Source organism: Giraffa tippelskirchi, chromosome 4 (assembly GCF_054371585.1).
Source record: "Giraffa tippelskirchi isolate mGirTip1 chromosome 4, T2T-mGirTip1v1.2.pri, whole genome shotgun sequence".
In the NCBI taxonomy this organism is placed as follows: domain Eukaryota; kingdom Metazoa; phylum Chordata; class Mammalia; order Artiodactyla; family Giraffidae; genus Giraffa; species Giraffa tippelskirchi.
The window spans coordinates 144,156,069-144,176,361 of NC_137278.1; the positions used below are offsets into that span (position 1 = coordinate 144,156,069).

General features: G+C 36.6%; 1 protein-coding gene across 5 annotated transcripts; it reads right to left on the minus strand.

Moving 5' to 3' along the window:
- Window positions 1-20,292, minus strand: YEATS4 (YEATS domain containing 4). 5 transcript variants are annotated; one of them, XM_081589771.1, is made up of 8 exons: window positions 20,028-20,174; window positions 17,095-17,214; window positions 15,477-16,546; window positions 14,672-14,738; window positions 14,475-14,569; window positions 9,991-10,083; window positions 9,812-9,899; window positions 1-662 (listed from the first exon to the last, which is right to left on the minus strand). In XM_081589771.1, exons 3-8 carry the CDS (start codon window positions 15,618-15,620, stop codon window positions 493-495), a joined length of 657 nt encoding a protein of 218 aa, XP_081445897.1. In that variant the 5' UTR covers window positions 15,621-16,546; window positions 17,095-17,214; window positions 20,028-20,174; the 3' UTR covers window positions 1-492. The 5 variants fall into 5 exon arrangements, with proteins under 5 accessions (XP_081445897.1, XP_081445898.1, XP_081445896.1 ...); XM_081589772.1 differs by having other exon boundaries at window positions 20,024-20,174; XM_081589770.1 differs by lacking the exon at window positions 15,477-16,546 and having other exon boundaries at window positions 20,028-20,292.
- Window position 20,293: the final 1 nt, after the last annotated feature.

The window sequence follows — 20,293 nt, forward strand, 5'->3', positions numbered from 1 at the left end:
TGCAGAAACAGCATATGCAGACTACATTTATTCAGTGCTTACTAGACACTGGGCACATAAGATACAAAAGAGCTGGGATGGGGGAGGTAAAAATTTGATATACACATTAATTTTACAGCTAATTCTAATTACTAGGGGAAGTACAAAATTTGTACAAGTTATACTTTATAATGAAATTTCAACGCCTGTCAAAAGGATAAGCTATACATACAATGCAATAAAAATGTTTTAAAATTGTGCTTAACATCACAGAACTACTCTGAAATGGGTTGGTAAAATACCCAAACACCATTCGTTCTTATTATACATATATATTTCACATTAAAGATTGCTGGTAAAGTACAAACACTTTGACCTCATTGCTGAAAAATCTATGGTTGACAACTATATACAAAATTCTTCTTAGAAACACTGCAGCATTGGTAGTCCAGCTCTCCTTTAAAGTCCACCTTATTTTCAGCTTAGCTTACTATCAAGTTGTTTCAGAACTGTTTATATTTCTTTTGTTTGATCATCTTCTTCCAGTTTCCTGATTTCATTTTTTAAACAATTTATAGTTTCACGACTTGCTTTTAATCTCTCTTTAAGCTCTGCGATTTCAAAGCTGGTTTTTTTTTTTGCAGCTTCTAATTTTTCTCTGGTTTTCACTTCAAGTTCTGCAACTAAAGAAAACAGACTGTTACTAATTTATTGCATTTTTCTCATATGTCAGAGATACGTCACAAAGTAATAAATGTGACATTCCGTTAGGTCAATGTTTCCATGATGAAATGCAAACAACTTAAGATATGTAACTTTAAACACAGGAGGGTGGGTGAGAAAGTTTGAACTCTCAAGAGAGGATCTAAGATGTTTTCTATTACAAAGAATAAAATTCGGGCCACTAGTATTTTAATTCACACTTAAGATTTAAGACATAATGTCCTTGTTTTTCTCTATTTATATATTAATTTGGAAATTAGGGAGTATATAGTCCAAGAGACTTCCAACTAACAAGACTTCACTAAAAAGAGTATTCTTAAATTTATGTACAGGTAAAATTTACATAAACAAAATCACACTGGTAAACCTGTATCTTTTTTCAAAACAGAGTAGTAACTGTCTAGGCTTGAATTCTAGCTCTACTAGTTGTGCCACTCTGAATAAGCTATTTTTTTAATCTCCATGCTCATTTCCTCATTTATAAAATACATATTATGATTGCAAACACCTCGTGATATTATTTGTTTAAAAGATTTAAAATGAATATCATCTGGCACATAAAAAACATATTCAATACTATTATGACAGAGGAACATTAAATATTTAAAACATTCTAGCTGGCTACGTAACAAATTACTAAAGAAAAATATCATTACTGCAAAATAGACTATATTTATTTAAATATTCCACTTGGATAGTGTAGTTCCATGTTTTATAGAGAGAAAAATGTCTACTATCATCCAACATTTCCACCTTGTAGACATTTCAGGTAATTGCTGCTGATGACTGTTAAGGAACAGCTGTACTTTTGTTAATGTAAAATGATCACTAGTTGGAAGCAGCATGGATTGAAGGAAAAAAACCAAAACCCTTTGAAGTCAGAAAGACTTGAGTTCAAATAACACTTTTGGTCCCTTACTAGCTGAATGCTGATATTTCTCTGACTTAATTTCTTCTTTCTATATAATACAGTTAAAACTTTGTATTTCACAGGGGATTTAGGATTAAGTAATACATGTAAAAAGCATCCAGCATGTTAAAAACACATAATGTGTTCTTATTTTGCTCACTGCTGATGACTTTCTTTTTGTGATATATTTTGTAACAGAACTAAACTTTAACATTGCCAAAACAATCCACATTTTTCTTTGTAATTTTTCATTGCTTTTATTTTTAAAATTATTTTTGAAAATAGGTAGTACATACACCTGATACAAAATTAAAAGGCTGAAAATTGTGTGGTAAATTCCTGTAAATAGTAACTGTTAGGTTGGAATAACTGTGCTTGTAATTTTGGAAGAATGCCAAGTGACTCTTAGAGGTTCTATTATTAATTTATAATTTCACTAGCATAGCATGCCTGTTCCCCTACTGCATCAACTTTTTGGTCTTAAATAATCTGGAGGGTTAAAAATTACATTTCAGAATAGTTTTAATTTGCCCTTCTGTTACTTCTGAGATTGACTGACCTTTCAATATGTTTAGGGGATATTTTTCCCTTTCTTTTTATGAACTACCTATTTATCCTTTCCTGTTTTCTATTAGGTTACTGGCCCCTGCCTTTTTAAAAACTGAGGTATAATTGACATACAACACATTAGTTTCAGGTGTACAACATAAAGAGTCAATACTTGTATATATTACAAAATGATCATCACAGTAAGTCTGAAGTTAACATCTGTTACCGTATATAGTTACGAATTTTTTTTTCTTGTAAGAAGAAATTTTAAAATCTACTCTCTCAGCAACTTTCAAATATGCAATATAATATTATTAACTATAGTCACCATGCTGTAAATCACATCACCACTTATTTATAACTAGAAGTTTGCACCTTTTTGGCCATGCCCCCCCAACCCCAACCTCTGGCAACCACTAATCTGTTCTCTGTTATTTTTGAGCTTTTTTTTTTTAAGAGTCTACATATAAATAAGATTACACTATATTTGTTTTTCTCTGATTCATTTCACTTAGCATAATGCCCTTGAGGTCCATCCATGCTGATGCAAATGAAAAGATTTCTTCTTTTTAATGGCTGAATATTATTCCATTGTGTGTGTGTGTGCATGTGTATATATGTGTGTATGTGTGTGTATAAAAAACACTTCTTTATCCAGTCATCTATTGATGGACATTTATGTTGTTTTCCTATCTTGGTTATTGTAAATAATGCTGTAATGAACATGGGGTGTATATATCTTTTCAAGTTAGTGTTTTTTTTTTCTTCAGAGCCACATCCAGAAGTGGAATTGTTGGATCATACGACAGTTCTACTTTTATTTTTTTGAGAACCCTCCACACTGTTTTCCATAGTGGTTGCACCAATCAACATTGAATATGGGTTTCCTTTTCTTCACATCCTTGCCAACATTTGTTATTTCTAGTCTTCTTGATAACAGCCATTCTAACAGACATGAAGTAATATCTTTGTGGTTTTGATTTGCATTTCCCTGATGATAAGTGATATTGAGCATATTTTTGATATCTGTTGGCCATCTGCATGTCTTCTTTGAAAAAATATCTATTTGGCTCTTCTGTCCGGTTTTAATTAAATTGTATGCTTTTTTTGGCCATTGAGCTGTATGAATTCTGTATATATTTTGGAAATTAACTCTTTATCAGATACATGATTTGCAAATATTTTCTCCCATTCAGTAGGTTCCCTTTCAATTTTGTTGATGGTTTCTTTTGCTCTGAAGCTTTTTAATTACTGGTTATTGGCCTTTTAAAATGATGTGCAGGAGCTCTTTACATAGAAAAGAAGTCATTTGTGATAGAAGTATAATATTTCTTTTCATGGCTTGTCTGTCTTTACACTTGGTTGACAATGCAGAAATTTTTACCCCTTTGCTCCCCTACTCTCTCCATATCAATTAAAAGACATACACAGAGTGAAAGCAGGCATCCCCGGTGGCTCGGTGGTAAAGGCTCTGTCTGCAATGCAGCAGACGTAAGACAGGTAGGTTAAATCCCTGGGTTGGGGAGATCCCTTGGAGAAGGAAATGGCAACCCACTTCAATATTCTTGCCTATGAAATCCCATGGACTTCTGGGCTTCCCTGGTGGCTCAGATGGCAAAGAATCTGCCTGCAATGAGGGAGACCTGGGTTCTATCCCTGCGTTGGGAAGACGCTCTGGAGGAGAGCATGGCCACTCCAGTGTTCCTGCCTAGAGAACTGTCATGGACAGAAAAGCCTGGTGGGCTACAGTCTATAGGGTCACAAAGAATCAGACACAACTGAAGTGACTGAGCACACACATGGATTTCCAGAGAAGCCTGGTGGGCTACAGTCCATGGAGCCACGAAGAGTTGGACACGACTGAGCAACTAAACAACAGCAGCATGAAAGGCACAGAGGCTGGGACACAGATGTAGGAGACAGACAAGAAAGAAAAATGCATTACAGTGTCATGAGGTAATTAGGGAGCTATAAAGCAGACAGGATTCATACCAAGGGGAAAGAGTGTGTGTGTATATATATGAATATATATATATATATATACATACACATAAATATATATGAATATATATATACATACACATAAATATATATGAATATATATATATATATACACACACCAAGGAACGCTTCTTGGCAGAAGTAAAATCTGAACTGAGTTTTAAAGAATAAGATAGGAATTAGACGAAGTGGGACACAGCAGGCCTTGGAGACAGTACAGAAGGATTTGGGAAACAACAAGGACTTGATGACTGTAACAGGTAGTTTTAAATCTAGTCAGGAAGACTTAATTTAACTCATCTGTCAGAGGACAGCATTCATTATAGATATAGATCTTTGTTCTTCAACTTACTCACCATATTCTATTTTTGACAAATCATAAAACTGCCAAGGGTACCATATATTGGAGAAATGGGTTAATTAATGATAAGATCCTAGAAGAAAACATTTAAGAACTTGTTTTAGTCTGTTCTCGTTTTCTGCTTCCTATATATTAAATGTTTACACATACATTTAAGATATATATATATATGTGCATATATATGTGTGTGTCCATGTGTGTATGTATGTACACATGTGTATGTATGTATGTACGTGTGTGTGTATTCAGTCGTGTCCGACTCTTTGAAATTCCATGGGCTGTAGCATATATAAATATATATAAAATTTCTATTTTAAATTCCAAATGAAGCCTCAATTTACAGCAAATCAATCCAAAGAACAATTATTAGTTTTGCAAAGCAAATGTAACTCACTGGTTAGAAGTACAGGCTTTTTACAAAGAGAAACAACAGCTTATTGGTTAAGAGCACAGACTCTGTGTGGGTTTAAATCTTGGCTCTGCTGAGTGATTTGGGGCAAGATCAAAACTCTCTATGGAAAATGGGGTTAACAGTAGTACCTCCTTCTGAGGGCTATTAAATGAATTCCTAAGGGCTTCACTTGTGGCTCAGCTGGTAAAGAATCTGCCTGCAATGCAGGAGACCTGGGTTCAATCCCTGGGTTGGGAAGATCCCCTGGAGAAGGGAAAAGCTACCCACGCCATTATTCTGGTCTGGAGAATTCCATGGACCGTATAGTCCATAGGGTTGCAATGAGTCAGACACGACTGAGCAACTTTCACTTCACTTAAGAAATGTAAAGCACTTATCTAGTACATGTAAGCTCTATTAAGCATTCAATATCAGTTTAGTTATTCCTTGTAGAAGTAAACTTCTATTAAAAGCTAGACCATTTGGGCTTAAATCAATTTCTGCAGGTTTACCAGTATAAATATCTTTATAAACTTTTAATATGTTTTATAATGAACAACCTCTATCCCATTACTCTATCTACAAATATTACTATGCTTCTAGACCCTAAGTTCTGAGGACTGCCTAGGAGACTGGGCTGTACCACTAACTCGTATTAATGTGGGCAAGTTTCTTACCAATGTGTGCCTCAGTTTCCTTGTCTAAACAGATTACCTAAAGAAGTTATTATAGATATAAATGAGCTTATACATGTACAGATTAGAAAAGTACAAATGGTAAGTACTCAACAAATCTGATATTATTACCAAATATTGAGGATAATGTTCTCAAACTGGTAAAAGTGTATCTATCTGTTTTTACACCTTTGATTAATATTCCCAAATTGTTTTCCTAAAAGGCCTATTCACATAAACATTTCATGAGAACACAGTGTTCACCACATCCTTACTAAGCACAACTATGAAAGATTTCTTTTGCATATTTGATACAAATACAGCCATCCATTATTATTGGTTTGCATTTTAAAAATTACTAGCAGGGTCAAATATTTTTCTTTTTATTTACTAATCATCTTTCTTCTGTCTGTACACTCCTTTGTCTATTTATCAACTGAAGTTTAAAACTATATTCTATTTTTTATTTTAGAGTTTTACAAATATTATTGTCATATTTTCCAAAAATCTATTTTTTCTTTTTTCGCCCTTTTGAAATGCGTAAGTTACATATCTTTTGCAAAAAAAATTTTTTGTCTTTTAATGTAATTTCTTCTAACACCTCAAATTTAGAAAGTCTTCCCTAGCCAGGATAGACAGTCCTTTCTCTAACTTTTTAAACAGGTTAACTGATATAAAAAAAAAAATTTAGGGACTTCCTTGGTGGTCCAACTGTTAAGACTCTGCACTTTCAATACAAGGGGCACGGGTTTGATCCTTGCTGGGCCATATGCCACATGGTATGGCAAAAAAACTCAAAAAACAATTAACTATCATTAATTAAAATGGAATTGATCATTGCTATGAAGCAATGATCTAAATTAAGTTTTCTTCGCAAAAGTTATCAACTGTGCCAATACCATTTACAGTATCTTTTTCTTCCTTATATAGATTTGATGCTGTTAAGAAAATAACCTCAAGATAATACAAAAAATTCAGTTTTCTAATAAAAACTTCCCAAGGTTGGGGCTTCTCTGGTGGCCCAGTGGTTAAGAATTCAGCTGCCAATGCAGGGGACACATGTAGACCCCTAGTATGGGAAGATTCCACGTGCAGTGGGGCAGCTAAGCGCATGCTCCACAACTACTGAGGCTGTGCTCTAGAGCCTCTGCTCCCCAACAAGAGAAGCCACTGCAATGAGAAGTCCATGCACTGCAATGAAAAGTAACCTCCACTTGCTGGAATTAGAGAAGGACTTCCTGCAGCAACAAAGATCCAGCGCAGCCAAAAATAAATCTGAAACATGGACCAAGGAGTCTAACATGTGCATGAGTCAGGGGCTCTGCACAAAAGCCAGGCGTGGGGGGAGGTGGGGGTTGGAGCGGATCGTGCTTGGGGCCTGAGGGGTTTTAGGTCACGCCAGTTGGCGAAGCGAGCGCACAGAGTGAGCGGTGATAATGTCGGCCACCCACCTGCCTTGAAAAAATAAACTAAATAAATTAAAAAAAATTTTTTTCCAAGGTTATAAAGCTCCACATATAAGCTTTAATATAGCAAAAGTAGTTTGTGGAAAAGTCTTTTTATAAAACACATTTGTTTTTACTATTACACATATATGAATTAATGATATTAGTCTTGTTGAAAACACAGAAATGCAGGCACTTGAACTTTAAAAGAGAATTTTCCTCTATGAATATGAAATGGGAGAAAAATTTATAACGAAGAGAAAATGACCAGTAACAAATTAAAACAGCATATTACTAGTGCTTTTTACCTTTTCGAAGTGATCATATACATTTCTGTTTTATGTTCACAACAAAGTAGGCCATATTTTCAGATGTAGACAATGAAGCATAAATCCTTTTAATGAGTGTGATTTGAAATTATAAATGACTACCAAGTGGCAATTTTAATCAGTATTCAGATCATTTAACTCCTAGTCATGGGTTTCATGAAAACACCAACAAAACACTACTATAACCATTAATGGTTAAACAGCAACCCCCCCCACCCCACCCCCGCATTCTCATCCCCTTACCCTTTTCTTTTACTGGATCACTTCTTTCAGCCTACACCTACACTTACTGGACTACTTCCCCCAGAAAACACTGGCCTCTGGACCCCAAACCCTGCTTTTCCTACTGCTTCAAGAGCTACTTTCCCTTTACAGGTCAAACTCCAAGACAGGCTTATCCATAGCACCTGTCTCCAGTGTCTCATCTCATTCTCTCTGGATCCACTTCAACTGATGTTCTGTCCTTACTATTCTCCTTCAACTGCCCCATTAAGGCACCAAGGAATTTCACGTTGCTATTGCCTATTTCTTGGCTCTTATCTTACTTGCCCTATAAGAGGTACTGGACACAGCTAATGACTATTTCCTGATGAACCTTCTTCACTTGGCTCTAGGATATTATGTGCACCTAGCTTTACTCCCTCCACACTCATGTTTATCTTTTTTTTTATTATTAATTTCCTTAGTCGGTCATCTTCTTAATCTCTAAATTTTGGGAAAGCCCAGGGCTCAATCCTTGAACCTCTGTTTATCTTCACTTACTCTATTGATGATACCATATGGCGTCACAATTTATAAATCCATCTATATGCCCAGACCCCTCCTTGAATATGACTTTGAGTACAATTCCCTTCTCATCATCTTCACTTACATATCTTACAGGCATTTCACATCCATCATGTCCAAACTTTACTCCTAATCTTTCCCCTCAAAGCTGCCCCTCCCAGACTTCCCATCTCTATGAAAAGCAACAATAATTTTTTGTTTGTTTGTTTCCTTCTTCAGGCCCCAAACCTTAAGAGTTATGCTTTGTATTAATATACCTTCTTCTCTCACATCTTATTAAACCATCAGCAATCCTATTGTACCTATCTTTAAAACAGAACCTCCACTGCTGTCCCACTGGTACTACTCACAATTTGGTCACATCTGGACGATTGCAACAGTCTCCTAACTACTCTGCTTCTACTCTTTCTAGTTTATAGTCTACTCTCAACATAGCAACCAGTGACATTGATCTTTTGAAAATGTTACTCTTATAATGTCAGTCTGCTGCTAAAAACCCACAAAAAAACTTCACATCTCCTTGTGTTTAAAAATCTGAAGTCCTTACAGTTACCCGTAAGACCCTGTTTGACCTGGTCCTCTATTAACTTCTTACTTCTTTGGCCTCGTCTCCCACTCCATGTTCCCTCTATTCCAGTCACACTGGCCTTTGAGCTGGTCCTCTGTTAACTTCTTTGGCCTCATCCCCCACTCTGTGGCCCCTTGTCCCCTCCACTCTAGTCACACTGGCCTTTCTGCTGTTCATCGAATACGCCAGGCCTGCTCTTACCTCAGGGCCCTGCCCTTGCTGCCTCTCTACACATAACATTCCTCCCTCATGCAGCTGCAGGGCTCATTTCCCCACTCTTTTTGGTATTTGCTCAAATGCCACAATTTCAGGAAGCATTCTCTGACCTGATATTTAAAACTCTAACAATCTCCTTGCACCAGAAGCACTCCCTCACCTGCTCTAGGTTTCTCCATGCCATCCAATCACTACCTAACGTTTTATTGTTCTATTTATTGAATATTTCTCTTCCTTCCACTAGAATGTAAGCTCCATGAGGACAGGGCTTTTGTCTGGTTTATCTGCTTTATCTTCTGAACCCAGAACAATGCTTGGCATAGTACTGATGCTCAATATATATTGTAAGCAAATAAATGAAAGATCAAAGGAACAACTGAATAGATGGTGACATAAATGTCAACATGGGGTTGGTAAATAGGTTTCATCTTGAATGACAAATGCAAATGATTGATACAGATGCATGAAATGTGTACAGAGAGAGACAGACGCTAGTCACAGTACACTAAAGTATAATTATGTTCTGCAAGGTTCTTCACACCGATCGTTAGCGAAGACTAGTACACACAGAAAATGACTGAGTGACAGGTTAAGTGAGATTAATGACAAGCTACACTTAAATGGAATTAGTGAATAAAAGACAAACTATTTCAGAGTGTGTGAGCAGCTGTCTTTTACCTTTTTGAAAGTTGGCCTATTCTGAGAACTATTTAAAGCATCCTTCTTACCTGTTCTTTAGTAATACATATTTTGTTTTCTAACTCCTAAAAATTCTACCTATACATAATAAAAAAATTTAATAGTCACTTATCATACAATCCTTTCACCATCACTGAATACATTATTACTCAGAATTAATTATAAACACATGGCACTTACATTCTGTTTCATGCTTATAGGCTCCTAAGGTAAGCTGACGAGATGTTGTCAATAATTGCTGCATCATTGCTGTTGGGTCTTGAAATATCTAATGGGATAGAATGGAAAAAAAAGCCCTGTAACGTCAAAATCGACAAACTGAAAATGCTTTAAAAATTCTCATTATAAAATCTTCTTACCATTTCATCATAAAACTCTGAAACCACTGTTTTTTTCCCCAACATTGCATTGGTGTCTGACTGAAACAGCTTTAATAAATGATACAGTGTTACCTGTGAAATAAAAACAGATATGACATCTGTGGATGGTTTTTATCATCATCATGTGAGATTATCATTTCTCTAATTGATTTACAGTTACAGAAGTAACTACTAAAGAAAAGCAGTGCTGCTGCTGCTGCTGCTAAGTCGCTTCAGTCGTATCTGACTCTGTTCGACCTCATAGACAGCAGCTCAACAGGCTCCTCCGTCCCTGGGATTCTGCAGACAACAACACTGGAGTGGCTTGCCATTTCCTTCTCCAATGTACGAGAAAGTGAAAAGTGAAAGGGAAGCCGCTCAGTCGCGTCCGACTCTTCGCGACCCCATGGACTGCAGCCTACCAGGCTCCTCCGTCCATGGGATTTTCCAGGCAAGAGTACTGGAGTGGGGTGCCATTGCCTTCTCCAGTAAAGCAGTAAACCTATCAATTTCACGATCTTGTCTCAACTACAACTTACAGTGGCAGATCATCCAAACTCTGACTGTACTTTTATTTTCCTATTAGGTATTAACATCTATCCATATCTATTCAATTTGTATGCTACAAAGAGGATAAGTAAAGACTGGCTACAAAACATTCCAGAGTGACTATATATAAAAATAACACAAGATACGACTATGCAAATTAAATTGGGAAATCACTAAGACAAAAAGTTTTTTCTTATACAAATGAAATCTGCTTAACTGTGACAGGTAAAGTTTACAAATTCACTGTGAGGAAAAAAAGATTTGATTTCAAAAGGAATGATCAATACTAAAATATTCAAGTTTTAAAGGACAAGTTAATTTCTCTGGTGTAATATTAATAATAAGATTATAACATAAGTAGCATAACAAACAAAAAGTTAGCCACTGATAATTCATTTCAGCAAAAGCAACCTCTCTTAAAAATACTTGGAAACAGATATAATAAGACATCAATACAAAAGCTTTGCAGCACAATGTATGATTATTTGAACAAAACAAAATCTAGCAGGTAAAACATCAAGAGTTCATGGTGAAGTTGGAGAACCGAGAGGCCTCGAAGAATTTTCCAAGTCAGCTAAAATCATCATAAAAAGCAGGCATCATATTTAAAGCAGATAACTTGACAAATTTCTGGGATGACAGAAAGCAGATGAGACTACACCAATAGATAAACCATAATGGGGAAATCCATAACCTAAAAACTTAGGGAAGAAAACTACATCAGAGGTGAGAGACAGTGGCCCCAGTGAGGCCCAAGAGAGACTGGAAGCTCAAAATTGGCAGGTGTAGAAATCAAGAATGCTTTGGGTGGCTGGGTTGGTTAATCTTCCTTCTCCTTTCACTCACGGACAAGAGAGTATATCCTCCTGTGGATCCTAGAATTCTTCACCCAATCAATCAAATATGAAGTAGAAATAAAGATATTTTTAGAGAGCATTGACTGTGAAAATGTATTTCTTAGGCATCCTTTCTGAAGAAACTACTCCAGCAAAATGAAAAAATAAAGAAATATGAAGATAAAGGATCATGTATCATCCTCAGGAGTTGAGAGGCACTATCTAAAATAGAAAAATTCAAACTTAGGGATTTAAATACATCAGATACATGGGAGTTAATTCCTAGAGGAACCGAAAACAGTAACTGTGGTTTTCCTGAAGAAGGGGTCAGAAATGGGGTTACTTCTATATTATGGGGTTAAATTGTGTCCCCCAAAAGATAAGTTGAAGTATCAATACTTACCCTCAGTACCTGTGAATGTGACTGTATTCGCAAGTAGAATCTTTGCAGATGTAATCAAGTTAAGATGAAGTCATGGGGGGGCCCCTAGCCCAATATGACTGATGTCCTCATAAAAAGGGACGAGAACGCAGAGACGGGGAGGGAGAGACAGCCATGTGACAAAGGAGGCAGAGCCTGGAGTTATGCTGCCACAGCCAAGGAACACCTGGGGCTACCACAAACTAGAGGCAAGAAAAGATCCTCCCCTAGAGGCTTTGGAGAGAGCATGGCCAACACCTTGAAACTGGACTTCTAGTCTCCAGAACCAAGAGGATAAACTGTTGTTTTTACCCATTCAGTTTGTGATACTGTTATGGCAGCCATAAGAACCTAACACAGGAAGCTTGCACATTTTATTTTTTAATCTTTTTAAAAACTATATATTATATGTTTTATAATTTGAGCAGTATTGAAAACTACATCATAAAACTGTCCTTTCCCAAACTTACTCAGATTTTGCGAGGCACTCATGCAGATACAGAAAATGAAAAATTTCAAGACAGATGTCTCTAATTTACACTGATGCTTGAAGATTCTTAGAGCAATGAAAATGCCTATACCTGCTGGCAATGTTTCTAGGAATAAAACCCTAATATTAGTATTTTGCTTTTAGAAACAACCATTTCTTTTACATAGTGGCCTGACCTGTAATAGGTTACCGGATAATGGAAGCAAATCACAAGTTACCCATGTCTTTCTTTCATAATTTAAATAAATGTTCATATGACTTATTTTCTATAAGCATCAACTGAAAAACTATAATAATTTCATTACACTAAAGGAACACGAGCACAGTTTGGAGTGGATAAAATTCAGGTCCACGTAGATCTACATGAAAACCTATCAATAAATTAGTCACTGCAGAAGTGCAAAAGAATTTATTGCCTTCCTCTCCTAAGAGTAGACTTTGAGAGCTGTCTCATAAAGAGGTTACATGATATAATGATTTCTTTCAGAGATGTATTTTCCAAGGAGGTGAGATGGGGGAGACAGATGAGGAGGCAGGCAGATAAAGCAGCACATTCTCAAAATAAAATGAATTCAAAGTAACCTTACAAAGTTAACAAGAACCTCAGCTCTAATAACATTATTAATTTCTCCCTCTCCCCTCTCTCAGTATCTACCATATTCTGTGCTCTATATTCCCAAATAGACTATTTTGATCAAGGATAGGTGTAGTGTCTGATCTTTGTATCCTGCCCCCTGAGAAGTATCTTGCAAATAAATTTAGTAATTTTTTGCCATATAGAGTATCTGCGAGAGTATCTCAAAAAGATAAGAATGGTAGGAGATACGGAAACGTTACCACATGGAACACATGGAAGATATTTAAATAACCATTCAGATGGATCTTCAGGAGAAAAAAAACAAACTAATCTACGAATAGTTATCAGGAAAAAGTTCAAGAAAGCGTAATATAAAGTAGAACTTTCTGAAAACTAGAACTTCTCCAAATCTGAACAGGATGTTTCACTTCATGATGGAAGTCAGTCTTCTTTTCTTACTATGCTGGAGGGGCTAAAGGAAATTTTTATGTAGTGGTCTATGTCTACCGCTCCTAAATCTTACTGTACCTCAAAATTACCTGGGGGTGCTGGCCCCTCTCCAAACCTATGAATCACCATCCAGAGAATGGGGACTAGATGTCTGAACTTCTAAAAAACACCTCAGGCATTTCTGGCGTACTTAGTTCGGAACTAATTCTCTGTATCACTGGCCCAGGTGCTTTTCAACTCCTTTAAAAGCACACAGTTTTACAAATGTAATCGGATAATTAAAGTGTAAATGTTTGGTGCTGAAGGAATGAACTCAGTCTACCAAGATGAAAATTAATGATGGTGAATGTTAAAACCCTGAAAGTGGAGTTAAACACCGGCCATACAAATGTGCAATGAAATAGCCTGAGTTGTAACTCTTTGTGTTTAACAATAAAACAGGCTTAGTGGTTTTAGTCCAAAGAGTAAAGGAAAGAGTATGACATCTGAATGCAAACATACAGGTTCAAAAACTAGCTCTACCACAATTAACTGTATTTTTGAGCACAAGACTTTATCCCTGAGCTTTGGTATCCTTATCTCTAAAACGAGGATCTCACCAATCTCACCAAGTTGCTGAGGGCTCAAAGTGAAAACTTTTGGGACTTTTTACATTATCTAGCAACGATCTGAAGAAGAGAGCAAATGATGAAAAAGTCAGTATATAATTAGGAATCATGAATAAGATAAAGCTGCTAGTACTGATGACAGTTTGAAAAAGTAAAAAGCCATTCTAGGGTTTTTAACTAAAAAACTGGACACTCCCATTTCAGAGAGTGTATGGACTCAACTTGTTTATTACTAATAACCAAAAAATACTAATGAATTTTAGACATTTTTTTGCTGTAGTTATCATATAATTTCCATGATTTCTTTCAAATAACTGTTCATACTATATTCCTTCTTTTTATACTTGGAAAATAAAAGGTTTTTGAAAGGCACTTCATTTAAAAAAGAAAAACCTTAATGCATGGCAAGATATAGCAAGACATAAACTTACATAAAGTATACCTGAATAAAAAAATGTCAACATACAGCTTGTATATGTTGTGTAATGTACTATTACATTTTCACAATTACTAAAAAATCCATTTTATATCTACAAAGAGTAACATTACTCACAGGTCTTTCATTAGGATCAATGAAAAATATTTTGATGATTATTTCGAATTCACCCCATCCTGTTTCAGTAATCTCATATGGAGGCTTAGTAACAACTAAAAGAAAGAAAAAAGAAAACAATTAGGAATTTTAAATTGCTGATACAGTTTCCTAGTTCTTTTAAATTTTGTATATTATGAATCACAGAACTACTGTACCTCTTAAAGGATTGCCATAGCTTTCATGTAATTTAAATTGGATTTTCTTCACATATGCTGACATATCCTAAAATACAGAGGAATTAATTAGTTCTGCCATCTACATATAAAAGTTAGGAGGGAAATACATTGAACACATGTACTAATTTTACAGACAAGAAATGCCTAAGAAATATGAATTACAACCTGGAGGTTTGTTTTTTATTTTAAACAGAGGAAGCTTGTGCCAGATTCTTTCATAATTCATCATATATATAAATATATATGTCTCTATTCACTTGCGTTGCAAATCCTATGTTTATGTACCTCTGAGTATTGTTTGATATATCTGTTGACAATATTCAAAATCGATTCTGATTTTTCCATAAAAACAAGTACATTTCTTCCCTGTGGTAGTAGAATCTTATCATTACTTCATTTTATTGCTCAATAATATTTCACTGTATGAATACACCATATTTTATTTATCCACTTATCAGTTTGGAGACATTTGGGCAATTATGAATAATGTCACTATGAATATTTACATACAAGTTTTTGTGTGGACTTTGAAAGATTTTTGTCTTTTAATTTTGCTTAATACAGGACAGTATAAATGCTGAAGAAGAAATATTATCAAGCTTAGTTAGTTTCACTATTTTAATTCATTCTTTTGGTGAAATATACCAAGAAAAGATAATAGAAATCGAAGGTCAACTAGAATCTTCTTTGCCCTTGAAATTAAGATAACTTTGGGTTGCATCACTACTTGCTGTGCTGTATTTTGCTCAATCTCAGCTCAAGAGGCCTATATTCAACTAGTCACCTTTAAACTGTGGCTGCACTGAGTTCTATGTGGGCATCCCTGGTGGTGCTGGTGGTAAAGAGCCTGCATGCCAGTGCAAGAGATAAAAGATGTGGGTTCGATCCCTGTGTGGAAGATCCCCTGGAGGAGGGCATGGCAACCCATTCCAGTATTCTTGCCCGAAGAATCCCACAGGCAGAGGAGCCTGGAGGGCTACAGTCCATAGGGCTGCAAAGAGTCGGACATGACAGAAGCAAGTTAGCACGCAGGCACTGAGCTGAGTCACTATAAACTGTCCTACATGGCAGTTTAATGTGCAGCATATTGTGTTTTATTTACCTCTAAATTGATCATCTCTTAATTTATTAAACATGACTGAACACAGTGTGGGGTTACATGGGAAGACGACCCTTAAAATTGACACTATAAAGTTATTTTGAATAGTTACTAGATTCCTTCACAAAATGTGCCCCCTCCTTGATAAAGTATAAGTCCAAAATTCTTCTCTCTTACATGTGGTAAAAGTATTTGAAGCAGGATATCTTTGTCATTATCAAGCTATGAATCTATCTTGTGGTATTTGGCACCATTTTCAACTTTTCAGAAGTTCACATCTCTTCATGATGCCTCTAAATGCTTTTTCAGTTGTTTCCAGAAGGTGACCAATGATAACATAAATTCTCACTTGCCTTATTGCTTCCACTATATTGGATCAATAACAGCTGACATACAGAATGAAGGGTTTTAAACCGAGGAATATTTATTCATTCAGTACCTACTGAATACCTACTAAGTACTGACTACATTCCAGGCATTAGAGATTTAGCCACACAACCAAACTACCAGAAGCCAGATTATGTAGCAGTTTTGTCTTTCATCTTCTCTGATAACCAAATTATAACTTAAATTTATCATTCCTGAAACACATGATTATATACTAGGCTACCTTAAGAGGTGGTGGATTAGAAGACATGCTATATACACAGGATAGTTCTTGTTACCATTGTTGTTGTTTAGCCGCTAAGTTGTGTCCAGCTCTTTTGCAACCCCATGGGCCATAGCCTGCCAGGCTCCTCTGTCCATGGGCTCTCCTAGGCAAGAATATTGGAATGGGTTGCCAATTTTTCCCAGGGAATCTTCCCGACCCAGGGACAGAACCCACCTCCTCTGCGTTAGCAGGTGAATTCTTAACCACTGAGCCACCAGGGAAGCTCATAACTTAATTTTAATTAGAAAACAGTTTTGGAAAATTGTTTTCTACTAACAAGTATACAAAGATGACAGCTCTTATTCTTTCAACTTTTGGGGTAACATTTGTACAATGGGCAATTTTTTTTTTTAATCTTTTTTTTAAAAAAATCTTTTTATTCTGTACTGCAATAAAGCTGATTAACAATGCTATGATAGTTTCAGGTGAACAGTGAAAGGACTCAGCCATACATATACACGTACCCATTCTCCCCCAAACTCCCTTCCCAATAACATTCAGCAGAGTTCCATGTACTACACAGTAGGACCCTGTTGGTTATCCTACAATGGGACAATTTTATTATCAGTTACTATAAAATGATATTACAATTTATCTTCAAGCAAAACAAACCATAGCTTCAAAAAGGTTTTCGGAAAAAGAAATATTTACCTCATTTCTATATGGTTTTACATATACTGTCCACTGATGGGTGTGCCCATCTTCTTCTCTTTTCTTTCCAAAATACCGTGCAACATTACCATAAACTATTGGTTTAACGATAGTAACACCCTAAAAGAAAAACAATTTTAACATAAATTAACATTGTATCATTACCCAAATAAACAGAAGGAAAGCTTTGAAAGCCTGATTAAAGAAATGGCAGGCATCCTAATGACCTAGGTTTGCACATACCATGGATTTCCCTTAACAGATCAATTTCAGACAATTAGCCTCATTTTATATTACCACAAATAACATCACAGTAATTACAATTCCCACTTTGAAAACGTCTATTTAAATCATATAAAGTACTTTGAGAGTTTCTATTTTTGCTTTGGTTTTTTTTTAAATAAAGAAACAGAAAAGGTTCTTTATTTACAAACTTTAAAGAACAATCAGGAAATAATAGTCACTAACTTTGATTGTCATCACCTGATGGTAATGTCCTTATTAATCAGCTTACAGCAGGGTTTTCCAAAGCACAGTACAAAAATTAAAGGCAGTTTGGAAGAGAATTTTTTGGTAGAATAAGGAAAGCATTTTCATTTTATTACTTGTGCTTACTTTAATCTGTATTAGAAAAACCACAACTACAACTAGCAATTCAAATCACAACTTCAAGAATAGTAATGCTTAGGAAGGGACTTTAAAAATTAGATTTAAACAAACAAGTTAAATATTACATTTGAATTCAGATAATGGCAGAGGCACTTGGAGGACTCAAGCTTGATAAACACTTGACTGATGGCATGTTTGCTACATTTGTGCTCAGTTCTGTGATGCATGTACGTGTTTCTGCGCACATCTCAGAACTGTAAAGGCAGATTATGATGAAAAGGAGAGAAAAAAAAATTTCAGGAGAAAATGCTGAATGTTGCACGTGAACTTAAGACTAACTGTTCAACAGTAAGAATGTACCTGAAAGGTCAAGACCAAGATATATCATATGTAAAAAGTGCTGGGCCAATGTAATCAACAAGTAATAAGAAGAGGAAAAGCGGTGAACAAATAGAAAAACTTTTTCTTTCCTTTTTTTTTAAACTTGTTATCCTGTATTGGGGTATAGCCGATTAACAAAGTTGGGATAGTTTCAGGTGAACAGCAAAGGGACTCAGACATACATACACACGCATCTATTCTCCCCCAAACTCCCCTCCCATCCAGTCTTCGAGAGTTGTACCTGATATACCTTAGGTTAGTTAAAAATGGAAAAACTTCATTGTGACTAGGCAATCCTCAGATAAATTCAATACCTATTAGCCTAAAGTTAATTCAGAAGAAGGCAAGCAGTTTGTATGGGAATTAAAAAAAAAAAATCACAGCAAGTGCACTTTTGGGGCAAACAAAGATAGGGCCTCACCTTTAAGGACTGAATAAATAAACACAAAGGAGCACTGACAAGGTGAGTAGATAATAGATTCCATAGTGCCAGTGTTGACAGGAATTTGTAGAATTCTTCAAATATTTAAAGGGCATTCATTTGCCAGCGGACTTTCTACTAGGATGAAATTTATCTAAATTGGAAAAAGGTGCTTACAAGATCAGGTAACAATCAGCAGGGAGAAGAAATAGGTCCCTAACTTTAAGTTTTAAATGACTAACTCACATCCATTTTTGGTGGAAGAGAATTTGAGGACTACAAGCCTAATCTCCGCACTTCATTTAGGACTTACAAGACTTTTAGAACCTAACATGATTACAAATTGAGAAAGCTCTGTAAGTTCTTCTCTGAAAGCTAATCTTATAATCTTTTTTTCTGTTTTCTTTTTTCCTTTATTTTTTATTATTATTTTTCAATCTTTTTATAATCCTCTTTTCTGTAGTACTTTCTTATCATCCCAAAATCTGGCCCCAAAGCAGAGGGAAAATATGTTTATGAAACTCCTGCTACTATGAATTTTACCTGGCCATCTCTTTCCCCTTCCATTTAATTTCAGTAGCTTTTGAAACTTTCAAGGAGCTCTCACGTTATAAGAAGCATTAAAGCACTGTGTATGACAACTGCATATACAGCATAAATTTATGTGAACAATATGACATGGAGAAGGATTCTTAAAACCTCTAGATTGGTGCAAAAATTGGATGATTTCTTTTTCAAAAAATTTTCCTTTCTGTGGTAAATAAAAATCTGAAGGGGGTAAAAACCAATGTTATATCAGGAACCAGCTGGTCGTGACATAAAAAATTAATGTGCCAGGTAACGTATTAAAGTGGGAGGGAAATTTGTCATGGTGTCAAACATCACGTTAGGCTCGATTATAACCTTAATTACAAACTAAGAAACTAACGTGTACTGAATGTTGCCTATGTGCCAGGCATCTTCTTTGCCTTGATTAATTAGTATCCTGGCCGTAGCCTTGAGGCTTTATGAACACTACGAACTTGGGGAAGTCTTCGGAACTTTTCTATCCGCCAGCTCTATCGTTACCACACTTTTAAATACTGGGAGTAACACTGCCTTTGTAAGGCTACAATAGGGGCTGAGAGGATCCGGTAAAGCATTCACCCACGTGCTTCGTTAGCACGGAATTGGCTGCTGTTATCCCACAATAGGTGGGTGCCCCCCGACCCCGATTTACAGGTGACCTGGGTTGGCAGCGGATGAACATCAAGCCAGGATCTGCCAGCCCTCCAAGTGGCTTCTTCCTTGGCGACGACGTCCATCTCTCCCCCAGGCACCAAGGATTATGTCAGTTTATTTTGGTTGGGATGGAAGGGAGGCGGCGACACCTGAAGTTGGGGCCCAATGAAACCCGATTTTCCGGTTTCAGCCTGAGGCAAGAAGGGGAGAGAGGGAACAAGCTGACCCTCCCCAGGCCGCGCTAGAAAGAGCCGGGACGAGAAAGATACTCCGTGAGGGGAGGCACCGGCCGCGCACTGACCTTCACTCTCCCGCCAGAGTCAGGCCCAAATTCGGCCATTCTCTTGAACATATTGTCTTACGGTAGAAGCCGCCGCCGCCAGGGAAAGAGACCGGGGCCGGCGGGCTCGCCGCTCCCTCAGAGACCCCACTCCTCCCGCGCAGGCCCAGGAGGAGGGTTTCTGGCCGAAGGAGGACGAGGCAACCTAGGAAGCGCCAACTCCTCGCCGCGAACGGCGTCCCGGAAGCCCATTCAGCTCCGCTATCGGTGAGGTCGGATCTGGAGTG

Excerpts from the sequence above, each read along its gene's own strand:
- YEATS4 (XM_081589769.1), bottom strand. The coding sequence starts at position 19,809 with ATGGACGTCGTCGCCAAGGAAGAAGCCACTTGGAGGGCTGGCAGATCC. Across the intron at positions 14,570-14,671 it reads CTATGGCAATCCTTTAAGAG|TTGTTACTAAGCCTCCATAT; the intron begins GTACAGTAGTTC and ends TCTTTCTTTTAG. Across the intron at positions 10,084-14,474 it reads TTGATCCTAATGAAAGACCT|GTAACACTGTATCATTTATT; the intron begins GTGAGTAATGTT and ends TTTATTTCACAG.